An 18,425-nucleotide genomic window follows, 5' to 3' on the forward strand; every position below is an offset into this window, starting at 1 on the left:
TTTCAAGATGGCCGCCGTCAAGGGCACCCCCACCTTATGAATTCCCCCTAGGCCTAATATGGTCACACATGGTTGTTATTCATCAATTTCCACTAAAATAATTTTTACAAGGGGTGGTAAGGGACTTTTGGCCCACCCTGTATATCTTTGTACTTACTCACACATATGTTCCGAGAGATCACATTCCTCAACGAAGCCACCCTGTGGATTTCCCTTGTTTTTTTTCTCAATTGCTGGGATAAAAAAAACTTGTAAAGGACCACTGCTACTCTATTCCTTGACCCTTTTTTTTTCATTCATCCGCTCACCTCGTCGCGGTTAAATTAATATCACCAAGGAGCGACGATTGATAAGTCACACAACTTAAGATATACCAAGTCTTAAATACCGGAATAAAAATATTAATTCGAGATGCAATGAAAACGGAATGGATTTGTAATATTAAAGTATCCTCCAAATAAGGGTGGCCGCGGTGGCTCAGTCGGTAACGCGTCTGACTACCATGCTCAAGGTCCCGGGTTCGATCCCCGGCCGGTTCAAATCCGGGAACTTTTCTAACGGTGAAAGCGGCCCCGGCGCCCACCCAGCGTCGAATAACATGGGTACCTGGGGGAAACCCTGGGGGGTAAAGGCGGTCAGGGGCGTGATGCTGATCACATCACCTCCACTCACGACCGGATCAAGAAAGTGTGGGGCGTTACCCCCACACCCCCTATACGCCTTCACGGCGTGGTGCTATGCACAGGGGAACACTTTACCTTTACCTTTTTTTACCTCCAAATAAGACTGGATCTACGAAGTCTTTGTAAGTGGCAACGTTATATCGTCAAGTATTGATCATTCCTGTCGACAAGTTTGCATTTGCTACTTAAGTACTTATGGTCTGACAACTGCTTTGCAACAACAAAAAAATACACTCCTCACAAAATGTTTGGAATATTGTTATAATAGGCACAAAAAAGTTTGGAAATATTATTATATTAGTCAATAGATGATAAGCACGATGTCATATGTCGGCGAAAAGACGAGAAAGTCCACCAGATACAACGTGTTGTTGCATTCCAAGGCCGTGTCTATCACCTATTGTCTAACGTAACAATATTCAAACTTTTTGTGAGGAGTGTATAAAAACTTTTACAAAGCATGTAATGAAGTTAAATTACGGCAGTATACTAATTTTTTTAGAAAAATGATTTATTTCTGCAAAAATAAATAAGTACATAAATAACATACAAATATAAAAATTACATTCGTCAATTAAAGCACTAGTTACACATTATATGAATCTAGATTATGAAAACGAAATAACTGTCATGGTTTAGTAAGACACTACTGCTTACGCTAATAACAATTGTCATGGTATTAATAACATTTATGCGACTCATTTCATGGAAGCTACCTTTCAAAATATTTGTCATGCCGTAAAATGTTTCACGTATATTTATTATCGTCTAGTGTGATTATCTTCGTTCGGCATGCAATTATAATCTTCACAGCTTTATTTACACAAATGAATGTTTCCAATACTTGGTTTCATATTCTTTCGTCTTGTATGTTACTAAATCGAATTGTGCATATTCTGTAGCAGATTAACGTATTCCTTATTCAATCAGTTTCGTAGCATGTGATTTATAAAGGTTATACTTATTCACTTATTTTCATGCTTTACAAGCTTGAATTGAGATTTTTCACTTTCGCGAAGAGGAATGCAAAAAGGGACGGCTGCATCCTTTGGAAAGCATTTTGCAAAGAACTGATCTGCTGCATTTGTAACTCGTCTTATTGTAGTATCTCTGAGACAGTAAAACGTGTTAATTTCCCTTTTCCCCGTTTTGAGAATTGAAGAGTGTAATGCATATGATGAAAAATAGTTTTATAAACTGATTTGTATCTAGTTTGGAATGATACTAGCGTAATGCATTATTTCCTCTGAATAGCATTTTGTGCTGATTTCAGGTTTTTCACCATAATATTCAGTTCTATTGACTATTTGCCAGGAATTTGATATGAAGAAAAACTTCAGTTCTGCAGTCAGGAAACTAGCTCCAAGGACAGGTTTAACTTGGGAGGTAAGGGGGTGCACTCGCATCCCCCAAATTTTCAAGCATATTAACATTTAAAAATATTTTCGTTCATCACCTGAGATCAGAGATTCACATTCTGCCCCTCCCCCCAAAGTTAGACCTCAAGTTACGCTGCTGTTCCTAAGCGTCAAGTAAAAATCCTCATTTTTCGTAATTCACATTTATTATGGTTTGCATGTATTAGAAAATTCTCCAGTTTTTGCAAGAAATCATGATGCAATGACAAATTACTGCCGCTAGCAGTAGAGTCTTGCATATTGCAACATTGCGCGTCTATCTTAACCTTGAGCAAGTAATTTGAGCTGTAGCACACTAGGGTCTTGTTTGGCACAAAAGAAAAAAATCAATTTGCGCTTTACGCAATCAGAAAATCTAGTGTTCATGGCCACACCACACTTTCAATCCAACCCACATAGTCGGACACTTTGATGTTGATGCCGGGGATGCTTGAGGCACATGTAACTCCTGTGGAGATCACTCCAAGCACCGAATACAGGGAGCAGCTGTTCTGATTTGGAAGAGCGTACTGCAACGGTCCTCCGGAGTCTCCCTGTTAAAGAAACGAACAAATATTAATAAATGACATTGACAACTGTACTGTTTACATTGTTTTATTGTTTTGTTGTAATCCGGTTGTGAATTAAAATTTTGTTTGCACATTATTTTGCTACATACTCGTATATTAATATTATAATCGTCACAGTACGACAGGATTAATTCTGCCATGGCGTTTCCTCCATAACTTCGCACTCGCAATGTTAAAATATTACTGTATAAGTTTTACCATGATTTTTTTTGTCGAGTTGCTCCGAGTAGATGATCAGTGTTGCCTGGTTAATACTGTGTGGAGTTGAACTTCTAGCCACTGTTGGTGTTAAATGTTCTTTCGGTCAACCAGTTAACTCCTCTTTCAACTCTGGATACTGTCAAGTCAATCCTCCCAGACAATCTCTCTAGAATTTTACCCGAACCAATACTGCGGATTTAATTAGGTCTCCTGCTGTAAAACCTTGACCACTATTAAATAATTTCCCTAGAATGTCTCCTTATACCAGGCGCGTATATTCAAAGCTAGCTAGGCTATCTGCGAAGCCAGAAAACTAGCGAGTGGAATACAGAAGAAAAATCGATTATAAATTATGAATACAATTACTCATTTCAAAGGTACGATGGTGATTATGGAGTTAGCAACATGATTTCTCAGGAGTTGGCAACCTGATTTCTCAGGAGTTGGCAACCTGATTTCTCAGAAGTTGGCAACCTGATTTCTCAGGAGTTTGCAACCTGATTTCTCAGGAGTTGGCAACCTAGTCGACGTTAGTATGGCAACGAGACTTCCTTGAAGACGCCCAGAACTAGCAAAATAGATGTGTGTATCCACTTACACACGGTGATCAGGTCCTCTTTCCTCCATAGCTTAGGACCACGTGTCATAGTGAGATAGTCCAGATGTTAGACTTTGCATACGCCACTGCCTTATACAATCCACAAATATAAAGATTGGTGTATACGTAAATAAAGAATCCCTGAACATGTACACAGGAAAGTCTCCGAAACCATAGGCATGCGCAGACCCTATGATTATGGGGGCAAAAGCCTTGATGATAGTTCAGTCGGAGAAAGAAAAGCCTGATTCCATCTTGAGATGGAGCACTGTTTTATTGTATTGATGGGTACTAAACAGGGAGCGTATATAATGTGTCCGAACACACCGAAAATCACCATTGGAATAATTTCAGCTTCCGTAGAACAAAAATTATCTTGTTTCCCTCCCCCTTTATTTTCCTTCTCTGTGGTTCGGACTTATTTACATGTAAACAGGATTTCGTACAGCAGATTCAAAACAACTACACACAATTTATTCATTTCCAACGTGTGATCAATTTATTCTGTGACCACATAGGCGTAACACAACTATAGGCTAACGAATGAAATGGGTGCGTCTTAATAACAAGTAATTTCCTGAAGAACGAAGTGAGATAGTCCAAATACATAGGAAATAAACTCGCCGTAGTTGCTTGAAACTTTCGTCGGCTTGAAAATGCTTAACCTTTTAAAGAGAATGATATTGTTTAATAACGGTAATAAGATTTCCAAAAACCAACTTTCCAAGTGGGAGTATTAGGAGGGGCAGCTGCCCTCCATTGCCCCCCGTGCGCACGCCTATGTCCGAAACGTCAGAATAAAACTACAACAGTGGTTTAAAGTCAAGTTCCATACAGTATCATCGTTGAGATATCGAGAATATATATGTCACAGTAAAACATATTGCAAAGAACACAGTGTACTTACCAAACACGCGTCCTTCCTGCCCTCGGGATCTCCAGCGCAGATCATTGACTTGTGGACGCCATTCGGGAGCATTCTTCCGATTCTGTTGCTGTAGGACTCATTGCATCGGTTCAGAGGAACATATTGTAGCTGCACTTTCATCAGGACATTACTCTTCTCGCCCACTGGAATCGAATAAAAAATACATACAGGCATTATATTCACTCTGTATACACTATAAATGTGCAATATCAGTAAACTTATAAATATCGCTTATAATTCTGCTTATATTAATTATAGGAAACTTGTAATTACTCTATGTTGCAGAATATTTAATTGATTCAGTTGATACAGCAAGGACACGAGTGGCATTTCACTGAATGCGACTTCAATGAATCAGTAAGAGACTTGATGTTTCAAAACAGAAAGTTGTATAATCGCGAAAGATGTATGCAGAATGAATTATACAGTTTTGTTTAAGTCCACTTTATGCACAGAATTCTAATCGGAACTGGGTCTATAGTGTAAAGTTGGATCTGAACCACTGCTTACCTTCACCGGGTATCGGTCCAGGGACTCCTTGTATGTAGAATGAGAATGTGTTTGTTATTTTCGTGAGACACTGTCCATAGGAGTATTTCAACAAAACTAAACTCTCCATGATTGCAAGGTGTTGTTTTTGTTCAAATCATTATAATTTTTCATTCGTAAACAGCAACAATATCTAAGCTCTAAGCTTGTCAAACAGCCGACCTCCGTGGCGGAGTGGTTAGCATAGGTGTTCTTCGTGATTGTCCCTTACCAATTTTATCATATTATTACTCATCCTCATCTTTATTTTACGTAGATAATGTATTTCCGTTTAGGTTCATGAAAGCCCAACTGGGGAGGGGGGTCCTTCTCCTCCTTGAAAATTAATGTCAGCCTAAAATTACATATTTCACACATACAATTTAATTTCAGTCAGAGCGATTTATGTTCATTATTATTAATTATTGATATCATAAGTAAGGCTGGTACAGATCGTTGAAGGAACTCGTTAACTTCATTAGCAAAAAAGTTTTTGATAACACGTCTCACTCTAGTGCATCACTTGAAACTGAATTATAAAATGTGGGAAATTTTAGAATGTCAGATAGTATGCAATTATCATATAGCAGCCAATGGAAGATCCCAAGTGTATGAACAAAGCCACAGCTTTCACGGGATGAATATAGCTATGCAACAGTATATCTACAGAAATGAGAATTCAAGTATCCAGAGATGTCCATTCACCAACGAGCACCGACTTGAAGTTATCACATTTTGAATTATTGGATTTTCCACTTACTGTATTCCGTCTGCCCCCATCCGGTTGCGATGAGCATCTCCCTCGGAATGTCGTTGGTAGCGTGGAGGCAAGCAGGGAAGATGTTTCTGCTGAAGGAGACCTTCCTCGCCAGCCGAATTATGGCTACATCGTGGTAGCTCCTGGGAGGCTTGTAGTTCGGGTGAGGAATGGCCTCTGCTATGTTGATGTCCTCCGGTGTGGCTCCTTCGTCATCTCGGCTCAGATCCAACTCTCCAACCCTAACAACCACGGGCGCTGGTCTGCAATGTCCAAAGATAATCTTCAACTCAGGAGATGGTTATATTTATACATTAGATATTGAATGTGTTCTCTCTCTATCTCTCTCTGCTTTGAATGTGGGATTCTAAACAGGCAAATAAAGGGATTCTTAATAGAAGAGTGTTGGAATTGTGAATAGTCAAATAGACGAATGTAGGGATTCTTAATAGACGAAGGTGTGGGATCTGAATAGTCAAATATAGGTTTCTTAATAAACGAATGGTGGGATTCTGAATAGTTAAATATAGGGCTTCTTAATAGACGAATGCAAGTATTCTGAATATTCAAATATAAGGCTTCTTAATAGACGAATGGTTGGATTCTGAATAGTCAAATATAGGGCTCCTTAATAAAAGAATGTAAACGAATAGTAAAATATAGAGCTTCTTAATAGACTAATGGTGGGATTCTGAAACAGCACCGTACCTATATATTTTAGCGCCATTGGCTGAATTGTAATTTGACGCCCCACTACCAAGCACCGATATTTTATGTGCGTCTTTCGATATTTTCTTCTTATGCCATGGTATGGATATTTATATCCTACAAATTTTCAAATGAGGAAACAAAGAAAAACTCATTTAAAATTTTAAATGTAAATTACGAAGTTTAAATATAACCTATATTTAAATATTCGTAGTTTGCATTATTTATTTTGCAGTTGTAACGTCGTCGCCTTGTAATGAAAGGGTTCCGGGTTTGATACCCGGTGGAGGCACATAGTGGTTCGGATCCCACTTTAAATTGTAGGTCCAGTACCGATTGATTAGCCTTACTGTGCATAAAGTGGACTTAAAGCATCAAATCAACCAATCAAGCATTCTTTATTTTAAAAAGGTTTAGCATATTTAGGAATAGAATTGTCAAACATAAGGCTTCTTGAGTGAGATTCTTGATAATCAAATATTGTCATTCTAAGTAATGAAACATGGGGATGATACCTCACACATCAAGGTCTTCCGTGTGACACAATGGGTTAACGCTACTGTCATTCAATTACTACTATACATTTTATCTTATCCTGATTAACCTACACGGACATAAGTCTAGGTAAACATTAATTGTATGCAAATTAATGTGACCAAAATACATATCATCAACTCAAGTTTGCCATTAAGAACGAGTAATTTGGTCATTTCATAGTCACGGAACAATAGAACTTACCTGAGTGAGTTGAAAACACAGTGAGCCGCCGTCAACACGTGTTGGTCAGAAATCAAAGTTCCTCCACAATCAAAGCTGACAGAGGAACCAGATTTGAACCCAAGTAGCACCTGTGAAAGAGAGAAATGACATTTTGGAAACAACTTGAACAAAATCATCGGAGTCAATGTATAGAAACACCATTAATGGAAGTTCATTATTTAGTCTTCTCTTTCATGAATCATGAAAACACGATGTTTTCATTTTTCAAAGTTGTATACATTAATTTCCCTTCAAGCTAAAATTTAATATTTTTATGTAAATATATGCAGTAAATAACCAAGCTATAGAGATAACTACTATATTTGATGATCGAATTGAACTTGGGTTAGAGGTGACAACTAACAACTGAGACATTCAAGCTAAATTAAACTAAACTGCTTGCCAATAGGCTTTTTGGTTAGGTATCACGTGGTCAGTGCATTGATTTCTATAGCCGCACTTATTTGTGTCAATATATGTATAATTGCATAGTGATTAGGATGTGAAGCTCCTAGAATGATTTCTATTTTATGTTGACACAAAATAGTTTATGGCATAGTTGACCGGCTCCTCTACATCTTTGCAAGTAGCTCTCCAATTATTCTCACAGTGTCAATGCCAAAATTATGAAGTTATTACCAGAGATCGAACCCGAGTTCTCTCGCTCCACAGGCGAGGACGCTAATCATTCAAATGCGCGGAAACAGTGTACAGTTGATTTTTTCTTTATGTGTACATATAAAATGAACCATAATAAAATCCAAGGTTTTTGATGTATATAATAAGTCAAAGATTCTTATTCGTTGTAATGTATCTCCACTCAGTGTACCCTCAGGAAAAGCATACCCCAAGGTGAGAATGACTAACTCAAGCCAACACGCAAACAAATGTGACCTTTCTGTATATATTCCCGTGGGAGAAGGACAGCTAAAAGGCAAAAGGAGAAAAAGACCTTTAAGAGTTTTGGGATGGGAAAACCCAACTTAAAAAAACACACCTGCAAATATCTAACCCCGGTTGTTAAATGGTCCACCAATGTTAGTGTACTCAGAGAGCGGAAACAAAACAAAAAAAACAAGTCATTTAGGAATGTGTAGCTTCCGAAGAACACTCCAGATGTTAAAAGCACTGTTGCGGAGCGGAGGCCATGGTATTAAATGTCCTGGGAATTTCTGACAAGTATGAAACGCAGAATGCATGTCAGCTCGCATGTAACCTCGAATAAGGTACAAGGTGAAGGAAAACAGTCACGTGATCAGCTGGTGATTAATTTTTATAGAACTCTAATATTGCGCATGAATTGTATGTGTTTTAGAAGTGTCCTTTTCGCAAATTCTTGATTCAAAGTTACATCACAGAGCTACTTGGACACAAATATGTTCATGCTTACACTGCCTTCTGACAATTAAATATTCAACGGATTGCAACATATGGTTTTAAATATTGTTACCTTGATGGCGAACTACTGATATTGTATAATTTTTCAACAAATACAGTATTTTGTTAAGTTGAGAATTTTCTTCTTAATTGTACACGTTTGATTGTCAGGTCTTAAAACTGAAATTAATCATACTGCCAAATTGCAAGATGAATATTGGTAATTTTTCAGGTTCAAATACGGAGTTTTAATCAAGCTACAATGCATATTATACTCTCCCAATGTAGCAAAGTCAGATGAAACCGGAGAAGCTGTCAAGAATTCTAACAGAAATAATGCTAGCAGACTGACTTTTGCCGATCATCAAGTCGATCGATAAACTACGAACTTCACTAGTTTCGTATCTTATACAGGCATAAAAGAGGGTTCAGATACTGGAACATCAAGCGCACACATAATATGCACTAAACATCCATTCAGTCATTCATTAACATCGCACTCTAAAGGTTTAAATCGTGCTGTTGTACTCACCATATGTGGGAATTCTCCCAGGCTTGCTGGTTCTCCATTTTCTATGTGGAAGGCAAACGATGTAGGGCACTGCTGTGCATATTTCTTGCATGCTGTGGAGGAAAAAAGGTAAAATGAAAAAGCATATCATGGAATGAATTATTGTATCGTGTACAGTCAGGAGAAAATTGCCACACACATCTATATATATATATATATATAAAAAAGGGGTGCGTGTGTGTGTGTATGTGTAATATAGAAAGGTGTAAGCTGTAGGGATTTCGGCGTGGGTTTCAGAAAATTCCCAACAACGGCAATCCCCCCCCCACCCCGCCCTCCCCGGCTATATACCTAGCTATAATAGTGACTGTTTCCATCAAAACGTAGAAGTAAACACGAGAATTATGCACGCACACACATAAGAGAACATGAAAGCGAAGAACATCTCTTCATAACGTTTTGCATATTGAAGCCTCGTTTCGATGCTACGAGCCCTCGAATACGGTACTTTATCCTATATGTATGCAACCACTCATATGACAATCGCAGAACATTGAAAGGATTTTTGGACTATGTTATTGTGATACACTGTGATTTGCACCAAGCCACGAAGGCGTATTGGCGGTGTGGAGTTAGGGCCCCATACTTTCTTGATCACGGCCGAAGGTGCGGGTGATGTGATCAGCACCACGCCCCTGGCCGCCCTTACCCTCCGGATTTTCCTCCAGGTACGCACTTCATGCACCGGTTGAACAGGTAGGAAAATTACGGTTTTTCCCCGCGGGGATCGAACCCAGGTCTCTCGCATGTTAGTCGGACGCCCTAACGACTGAGCTATCACTTTCAATAAATAAACATAGTCAAAGACAGGCAGGTAGGGAACTCGAATAATAATTTCATTGTATCTAGTTGAGTGTTGGAATCAATTTCATTGGTTCAGGGTCTTCGTTTGATTTCGGTGTACGTTTATTTTGTACCGCATTACGTCTTTTACATAGATGCAATATGCATTTCTCAAGAAAGGATGCGTTAACTCCTACTAACCAACAGGATTCCCAGGAAAGAGTACACGAGATTATTACTTGTGTTTTTCATAGCTAATGCTAAATTCCAACCATCTCTTCACATATCAACGTTATTTTCTTTTAAACAAAAAAAGGAAACTTGGGCCGAAGAGGAGATGATAGTAACCACTCCCCTAGACACACCCACTGCAAACGGATAAATGCCCTCTTAAATGAATTCTAAATATTTATCTAACAATCTGGATTAGTTACCCGAGCACTTACCTTCTACGCTCTTTCTCTCCGTGACTCGAACTTGAGGCTCTGGTGTTGACACTTGTGGTTTCCCAGTCGTGACGTCATCGCCGCAGCAAACGACTTCTGTGGCTCCAGAAAATCCACAGTGCTGAGGCCTTTCTCTCAACAGGATGAACCTTGACAAGGCCGAGGAGCAATTCGTGAGCAGCCGGCACACTCCTTTGGCACCTGTCTCTCGCAGTCTGCATTCACTGCCATCTACAAAGAATTGAGAAAGTAACAATCTCTTCTGCTACATGCTGACACTCTCAAGTTTTGGAAAATAAGTATAAGCTGATCATGTATCCACACTACAAATGCCCATTTTTCTAATTAAGGAGGTAGGGAGACAGGAAATTCCTCCAACTCTGTTTTTTTTTTCAAAGTTCTAAATTTCTAAATTTGTTCCCACCCAGAGAAATAAAATTTTCTCTTCGTTGAAAATATTTTTACTAGGGCTGAGTCGATGCCGATGTATCTGTATCGACCGATACCAGTGGTATCGGTATTGGAAACTATCGGTTCGAATTCATCTACCGATACCAGCCGATCCTTTCGCGCATTTTGGTATTTCACGGAGTCAGTTAAAATGCCGTGCAACACTTTCGCGGAGTTTAATTATCCTGGAAGTTATGCAAAATTCAAACTTTCTTTTTTACTTTGCACCAATTTTGCACGGAAAACTGTATTTTGTGACTACATGCAATTCTTGAATATTCTAAATCAAATTTCTTGGTAAATTGACGCATATAATTGGAGAAGAATATTTACACACCAATATTGATCAATATTTTGATGAAATTTTAATTTTTGCAATTTTCAAGTATCGGAATCTGAGAGTATCGGCATCGGTATCGGCTCGGACCTAATTTTTACTATCATAATGATGTTTATTTTTAATTTGCAGGATTAGAACTTACTTTTAAGGTAGTATAATTATAATCGTACTACTAGTATATGAAATCTTTGTGGAAAAGAATGGAAATACTCCAAATAAACTTTACTGTACAAAAAATGTATTTTTTTAAAAAAATACAAATACTGTAGTATACTTACTGTAGTAAATATATCTTAAGTAGAATACTTTAACATAGTTATATTAATAACACGATCCAGATTGATCTCTATTAGGCAAGATATGACACACGAAAATAAGTAAATGTGGGAAAGGAAATTTCCAAAGCCCGCATTTTGTTCAGTTTGAACACTGGATCTATCATAAGAAGATACTCTATGATTGGTGTAGGATGACGGTCAAAATTTTGAACTTGTAAATTTTATAGCGTTAATGATGTTCTGGTTATTACATAAGAGCGGATTATATTTGATTTTTTCATTTCTTTAATTCTTTATTATTCAGTTTCCACTCGACGATTTTAACCCACATTCTCCATCTATATTGTTTACATTATTAATGGGTATTACAAATAAATTTGAAAGATAAACATAACTACTATGTGATAAACATACATGTATTCACATAAGCAATTTATAATTTCTGCGTCTGCCAGCAGAGAGAGAGAGAGAGAGAGATGAGTATGAGAAGAGAAGTGGGAGCGAAGTGGGAGCAGAAAACGAAAGCAAAAGATTTTTGATTGATTGAGTTGGTGTTTTAAGTCCACTTTATGCACAGTATGGCTAATCGGGACTAGACCTACAGTTTAAAGTGGGATCCGAACCACTATGTGCCTCCACCGGGTATGGAATCCGGGACCCCTTGATTACAAGGCGACGGCTACCACTGCGCCATCGGGAAGGGCCGAAAGTAAAAGAAAGCAAATGATCAAGAAGAGAAGTAAGCACGAACAAAGACATAATAAGACTGAGAAAAGACGATCAAAGTTTGTAAAAGAATATAAAGAGAACAAAAAACAGGATAGAGGCACAAATACTTATTTCATTATGGGCAAGTTACCCTCTCGACCCTTGTCCCTCCCTGAGGGCCCTTGAACAGCTTTGCAATTGTAAATTTGAAAATCTAAACAAAACGGTTCTGTTATATATTGTCAAAAGTGATTAAATTAAACCTTTGTTTATCAGGAACACGTTCTTTCTAGAAGGGATATTCCGACATCCCTGTTCCAGTTAATTCGCTCCTTGCCTCTCTGGGCCAAATAAAACTTGCAATTAGTTTGTTAACACTGTTATTGTCCACTAAATTCTTTCCACTTCAAGGAGATGTTCGCCTTCTATGAGAACTTACCTTGCCGGTTCCCGGGAAAGGTGAAGGCCAAACCAAGATCTAGCCATCCGGTGCACAACAGAACAACAACAACGAAAGCCACAAGCTGCATGTCTGAATTCTCTATTACATCAACTGCTGGATGACACTTTCTTCGCTGTAAGTGACACGGCTAGGTTTATCCTTTGGGTATATATGTATAATATGACTGCGGTACTTTCGAAGAATGTTGCAATGCTTCCAAATTATTCACGATTACGTAGTTCACCGGTTTCCTGGCCACTTCCTGAGCAAACGTCACAGAGGTTTTTGTCAATAAAAGCTGCAGTCGGCAATACACTTTAACTGAGAACCCGATACCGGCTTTATGTTATCTTCCTTAAAGAACATATTTATAACAAATGACGGTCTCCTGCTCGTTTTGCCGCTAAATCCCCGCGCGTGTACCTTAAAGGCATGTGACTCACATTCCCACCAATCAGCATTGAGGTTTCCTTCAAACATGTTACCCACGTGAGAGAGAGAGAGAGAGAGAGAAGAAGGGGAACTACCTTCGCTTATTTATACTTTAACTTTTTTTTACTGCCTCATGGAGCGTGACTGGCGACTCAGTCTTGCTCCTCAGGTTGTTTTTTATGCATGTCAAGATGAGTGAGGGAAGGAAGGGATTGTGTACGTCGTTGACCGATGTAAATAGAATAACTGCATATCTAAATGCGTGATTTGACAACGTGGGAGAACAGCTGAAGGAATTCCCTTTTTCAAAATCGAACCATGTGTAGATGCAGGACTCGTCATGATGCAAGCACAAATTGCAAGTTGGTCCTGTAATATCCAAAATTACCGAAAAGGTTAAGATGTTGATATTTTATCGCTTTTCTTCCATTTTTGGCTAAACGCGACGATGTGGCGATAAGATTAGCTGGATAATGGGGCAAATACACATGGACGGCACAAGACAAAACACCCACAGAGGATTCTACTGGTTTTGGGTCCAGACACCAGAGCCTAGTTAGCCTCCAAAATGCAGCCCAGGGTGTACTACGTGGAAGAGCGGTTGACGTTCGAGTGCCTTCAGTGAAGGCCACTACTTAAACCCTTAGGTTTACGTGAGAACATGACAACGAAATCAGTGGCATGTACAATCACCGGCTATAAAAATGGGACAAGTTGATCCTGAAATACTCGCTTTTCTGCAAGGCGTTATGTGTGTTGCCTAACTCTACGGCGATAAGTGGATTTTTGTAGCAAATTTTCAATGGCAACTTTTACCACCGCAATAAATATAACGCCGTGCAGGGAAGCGAGTATTTCAGGATCCATATCATTGCCGGTGACTGTACATCCTCACGCCACCTTCTTTCGACAAGTCGTCTTTATTGTTAGACGATACCTACGCAAATTTTATTCAGTTTTTTAATTATGATCAATTTAGTGATACATTTTATTTTACGCTTCCCCTAAAAACACCGTCCCTCCCCCGATTAAAACATCTGAATAGTCTCTCAATAACATTCTCTGCATTGAGTGAACGGGCCATAACAGTATGTAGTGGTATACCCACGTGGAGTTGGTTGTTGTAGTCCCCCCCCCTTTGGCCAACATTTTCCAGAGTAGATTACATGCAAAGATAGCATCGACTATTAAGAAACGCCATTGCCCCTCTCTTTACAAGGGTTCTGGAGATGCCACTGATACCTGTCGTGTATTCACACGCAGAGGTTAATTGGTTCGCACACGTAGGTACTTCACAATATAAAGATTAAAACGAGGATACAAAATAACAATGATTTAATACTAAACTTACAATAACCATTTCTAAGATGGCTGAACACACGATTCTCATCAATAACCACTTTACAAACAATTGAATATCGATTCAGATATTATGCACACTTAACAATACCATGGTTTAAAGTTCTCATTAGGGATTTCGAGTTCCAGAAATCCCTAATGGAAACAGAGAAACAACATATTCTCAGCATTGCCAGCATGTTCATGTGACCCACAAGGTCTATCCTTTCACGCCCGACTTTGATGATTGATCTACTCACGATCTCGCTATCCAAGGTTCAGGGTTCGAGTCTCGGCATCTGAACGTCCTTTCTTCAATTTCGTCTGTTAGTTATTTAACCTCGTCGTGGTGATTGGCCAAAAACTGGCAGAAAAGCGACTCAAAATAAGACAAATTCAAGAACACAGAACACTTATTGAATTGACTTTATTGCTGTACAAAACTTATCTGGTGCTGGTGTACCACCTAACCCCAAAACAAATTAATCATAATAAAATTTAAAATTACAAAGAAATTATTGGAAGAGAGGATATAGCAAGAGTAAAATGATTAGAACAGAAACAATAAGACCAGTAAATTAGAAAATAAAAGTGACAAAAGTGAATGAAGTTAAATGTGATATGAAACTAAATTCTGGCAACTCGCTGCAATTTTGAACTCCTAAACCTGCCTCATCTCGGCACATCCTTGCTCATTTGGGACGTCTATGAATCAGTTTAAGTCCTGTTTATAGTAGCTTTACAAACTTTACTTCTGTTCTACCAATCCTACCTATCGGGATAACACCAAACATCCATCAATCCAACGTAGATAGTCTTCTTTTTTTTTAGTACTCATCTTTATTGTACCATATTTCACATGTCTGAAATGGCTGACTTCGGTGTATATATGTGTGTGTCGTGCCTAGCCGCTACAAAGATAGAAGTCTTAGATTCGATTCCTCAGTAAAACGTTTCATTGGATTTGTTTTTTCATTTATTTAATTATTACATCTTAACATGATCATCGTCGTGATTAACTTACATAGGATAGAAAGCGACTTAAGATAACAAACATAGTGCTGATACATTTCTAGTTTCTGATTTTGATCCAAAAGAAATTGATTGACTTGGTTTGGTTTATTTTACTTCGCTTTTCTTCCACTTCGACTAATCGCGATGAGGATGAGTGATGACATGAAATTACCAAAGGGACATTCACAAAGAACACCCATGGGCAAAAAGAGAGTTATAACCACCACCAACCTCTATAGAGGCACACTACTTACCATCGAACGTTGATTGAAATTGGCAAATTTGACAGAATGCTAAGATATTTTCATTACATATAAAATTATGCAATATTCGGGGATTTCTGATGTAGTCATTATAAAGCATACTGGAAAATTTCGAGAACTTTAACAACAGTCATATTTCGAGAAATTAAACGTATATCTTCTGCGTAAGGAAGCAATATTACCTTTTTTGTATGCTTCTTCGGCATCAAAAGGACAATAAGCCAGGAAACTACATGACAGGATTCGAGACATAGCCTGAAGCTAGAAATGAAAAGGTCGTTATTAAGTTCTTAAAAATCCCCGGTTTCTTTTGTAGCATCAACACTTTGAACGTGAAGTGGGGTGCCGTTAATTGAGCTCCTTGCATCACCCTTTCATCATCTCTTTTGTGCTGCTTCCTTCTCAGCTTCTTTTGAAGATGATTCACCTTGTGCAACCACAGGTAGGACTTAAGTTGGCATCAGGTTACACCACTCTGCGTAATGTATGTATATATTGTCTAAAATGTTTGATATTTTAAATTTTTTCCAGTCATTTCCCTGTTTCTGCGCAGCTCTGAGCTCACCTAGCTTTGTATCAATGGATACCTCTGCCAAATGGAAAAGGGGATTCTTCTGGTATTTTTCCACTGATTTCAAATCTTTTCCTATGTAATACACATTTTTGGTTGTAATGAAATAAATTTCCTTTATTGAAACTAATATGTTGCATATTCTGCACACTGACCTAAAATGTAATTATTGAGGATTTTCTGCTGTCTTTAGCTTGAGGAAAATCTCTCTTGAGAGTCCAGCAGTAGTCGGCTAACATTAGTGGGCTCCATTTACCGTGGTAACGGTTTTCAATGATAGATATATTCATAGCAGACGTAATATCTGTTTTTTCAGAAGATACTCAGAGAATGTTGTCTGTGGTGAGTAATGGTGAGAAAAGAACTGAGGACAGATTCAGTCTTGGAGATTTCCGTTTTAGAAGCGGTAGTCCATATAAGGGAGCAAGCAATATTCAAATATAGATTTCAGTAAACCTTTATTAGAGAAGACCAAATACAGTAGTATCAGTAATGCGTTCAATAAAGTTTAGTTTTTCGATTGACGATAACACCAAAATCTTTTAGAGAGGACTTTTTCTTTTATAGGAAGGTTTTCAAGAGAATATACAGAGTAAACTTTGTTCTTTTTAGTGAAATTGTGATGCAGGAACATTTCGGAGGATTCAATTCAATTGAGTATGCCGCACAAGTAGTTCTGTAATATCATTTTGTAGAATTATTGAATCCCGTCCGAATGAAATAACTTTGAATAGTTTACAGTCATTGGTAACAAGGAGTAAAGTCTGACTGGGCCTAAGACTCTCCCCTGGGAAACTCCAGGCAAAACCGATAGAAAGGTTGAAGGGGGGTCGGAAAGCACAATACGCTGCTCTCGTGCACACAGCATAGATAGAAATTTGTCATGGGTGTTAATTCTGGATTATAATTTATGAAGATTATTATGGTTAATTTTATCGGAAGCTTTTGATTTAATTAATTCGATTTCTCTGGTATATTAATGGTATCCTTTTGATAGTCACATTCAAGTCAATTTCTTCACATGTAAGCACCATTGGAAATTACATAAACTTTATGTGTAGAGCCCCTTATTCACTTCTGTAGGGGGCCAAAGCCAACACTAATTGTAAATTAATGTTCAGGGAAAGAGAATATGTTGTGGAATAACAGGTAGCAGAAATGTTATCACTGGACTAAAATAATGTTAAATTCTTTAAAGAATCAAGGGCGCCCGCAAGGAGGAGCACTGGCCCCCTGAGATTTCTGGAAAGAGTTAATGTAATTCTTTCTCTTTTTCTCCTTTCCTCTGTTTCTCTATCACTTTCTCCCTCTATTTGTCTCTCATTCTTTCTATCTCTGCCTACATTCATCTGTGTGCAAGTCCTTATTTTACAGTAGCCTACCCTTCGGCACGTAAAAACATGGGTCAGAACAAGAGGAACAATGAATGACAGTAGATTAAGTGGTCTCTGACTCTGATTGACATCTGTGCATTTTGAAAAAGTACAAAAATAAAAAAGAACTGTTCATCAACAAAGTGATAGGCTAGATGTTTCTTGAAAGGAAGAAATGTGAATCCTGTTTCTATCTAAATAATATACTCGAGTCTGAACCTGTATACAACACCAAAATATTTTCAATTCAATTTGAATTTTATGGTTTGTAAAGTAGTAGTAGTAGTAACTAATAATAATAATAATAATAATAATAATAATAATAAAACGTATCTATGACTCTGCCCCCCCTGAGAAAAAAATCCCGCGGGCGCCCTTGTGAAGAATGCTAATTCTTTTTGTGTTTAATGCTTCCACGTAACGTTATAACACTCTACCTAGAAACACGTGACGGTATCAGAGAATTCGAAAAACGAATCCGGCTTTATTCGGCATGCATGCATGCACCTGACGTCACATCATTGGTTTTCTGTGCGGTATTTTAAGGTTTTTCTTTCCGGAACTAAAATTACTGGTACCCTGAAGATGAAGTGGGCTCGCTTCGGAGTACCATTACCACACACGCCTTGTTCAACCCACGCACAATGCGTCCAAGTCCGCAAAGTTCGAATTCCGGAGCAACACAGTCAACGCAGTGCTATGCGTACTTGAACTTTCCAGCACCGACAATGCATTTCTTGTTTATCACAAGTAGGTTCAGCTGACCTTGGCGCTGCCCGGGAGGGTCCCGTCGAGATAAATTGCGATTCTTCATCGCCCCGCAGGACGCCGTGCCTTCCTCTCGCACATCACTTGTCATTACAGTTCTTCATTACCCGTCCCAGCGTTGC

The 18,425-nt window shown here is 38.4% G+C and overlaps 1 protein-coding gene across 1 annotated transcript; it reads right to left on the reverse strand.

Moving 5' to 3' along the window:
• Nucleotides 1-1,456: 1,456 nt before the first annotated feature.
• Nucleotides 1,457-12,907, reverse strand: LOC145990216 (venom protease-like). The gene is made up of 7 exons (XM_083125892.1): nt 12,542-12,907; nt 10,327-10,557; nt 9,059-9,150; nt 7,129-7,238; nt 5,686-5,945; nt 4,377-4,540; nt 1,457-2,634 (listed from the first exon to the last, which is right to left on the reverse strand). Exons 1-7 carry the CDS (start codon nt 12,630-12,632, stop codon nt 2,464-2,466), a joined length of 1,119 nt encoding a protein of 372 aa, XP_082982018.1. The 5' UTR covers nt 12,633-12,907; the 3' UTR covers nt 1,457-2,463.
• Nucleotides 12,908-18,425: the final 5,518 nt, after the last annotated feature.

The sequence above is a fragment of the Lepisma saccharinum genome, chromosome 1 (assembly GCF_977018435.1).
Source record: "Lepisma saccharinum chromosome 1, izLepSacc3.1, whole genome shotgun sequence".
NCBI lineage: Eukaryota > Metazoa > Arthropoda > Insecta > Zygentoma > Lepismatidae > Lepisma > Lepisma saccharinum.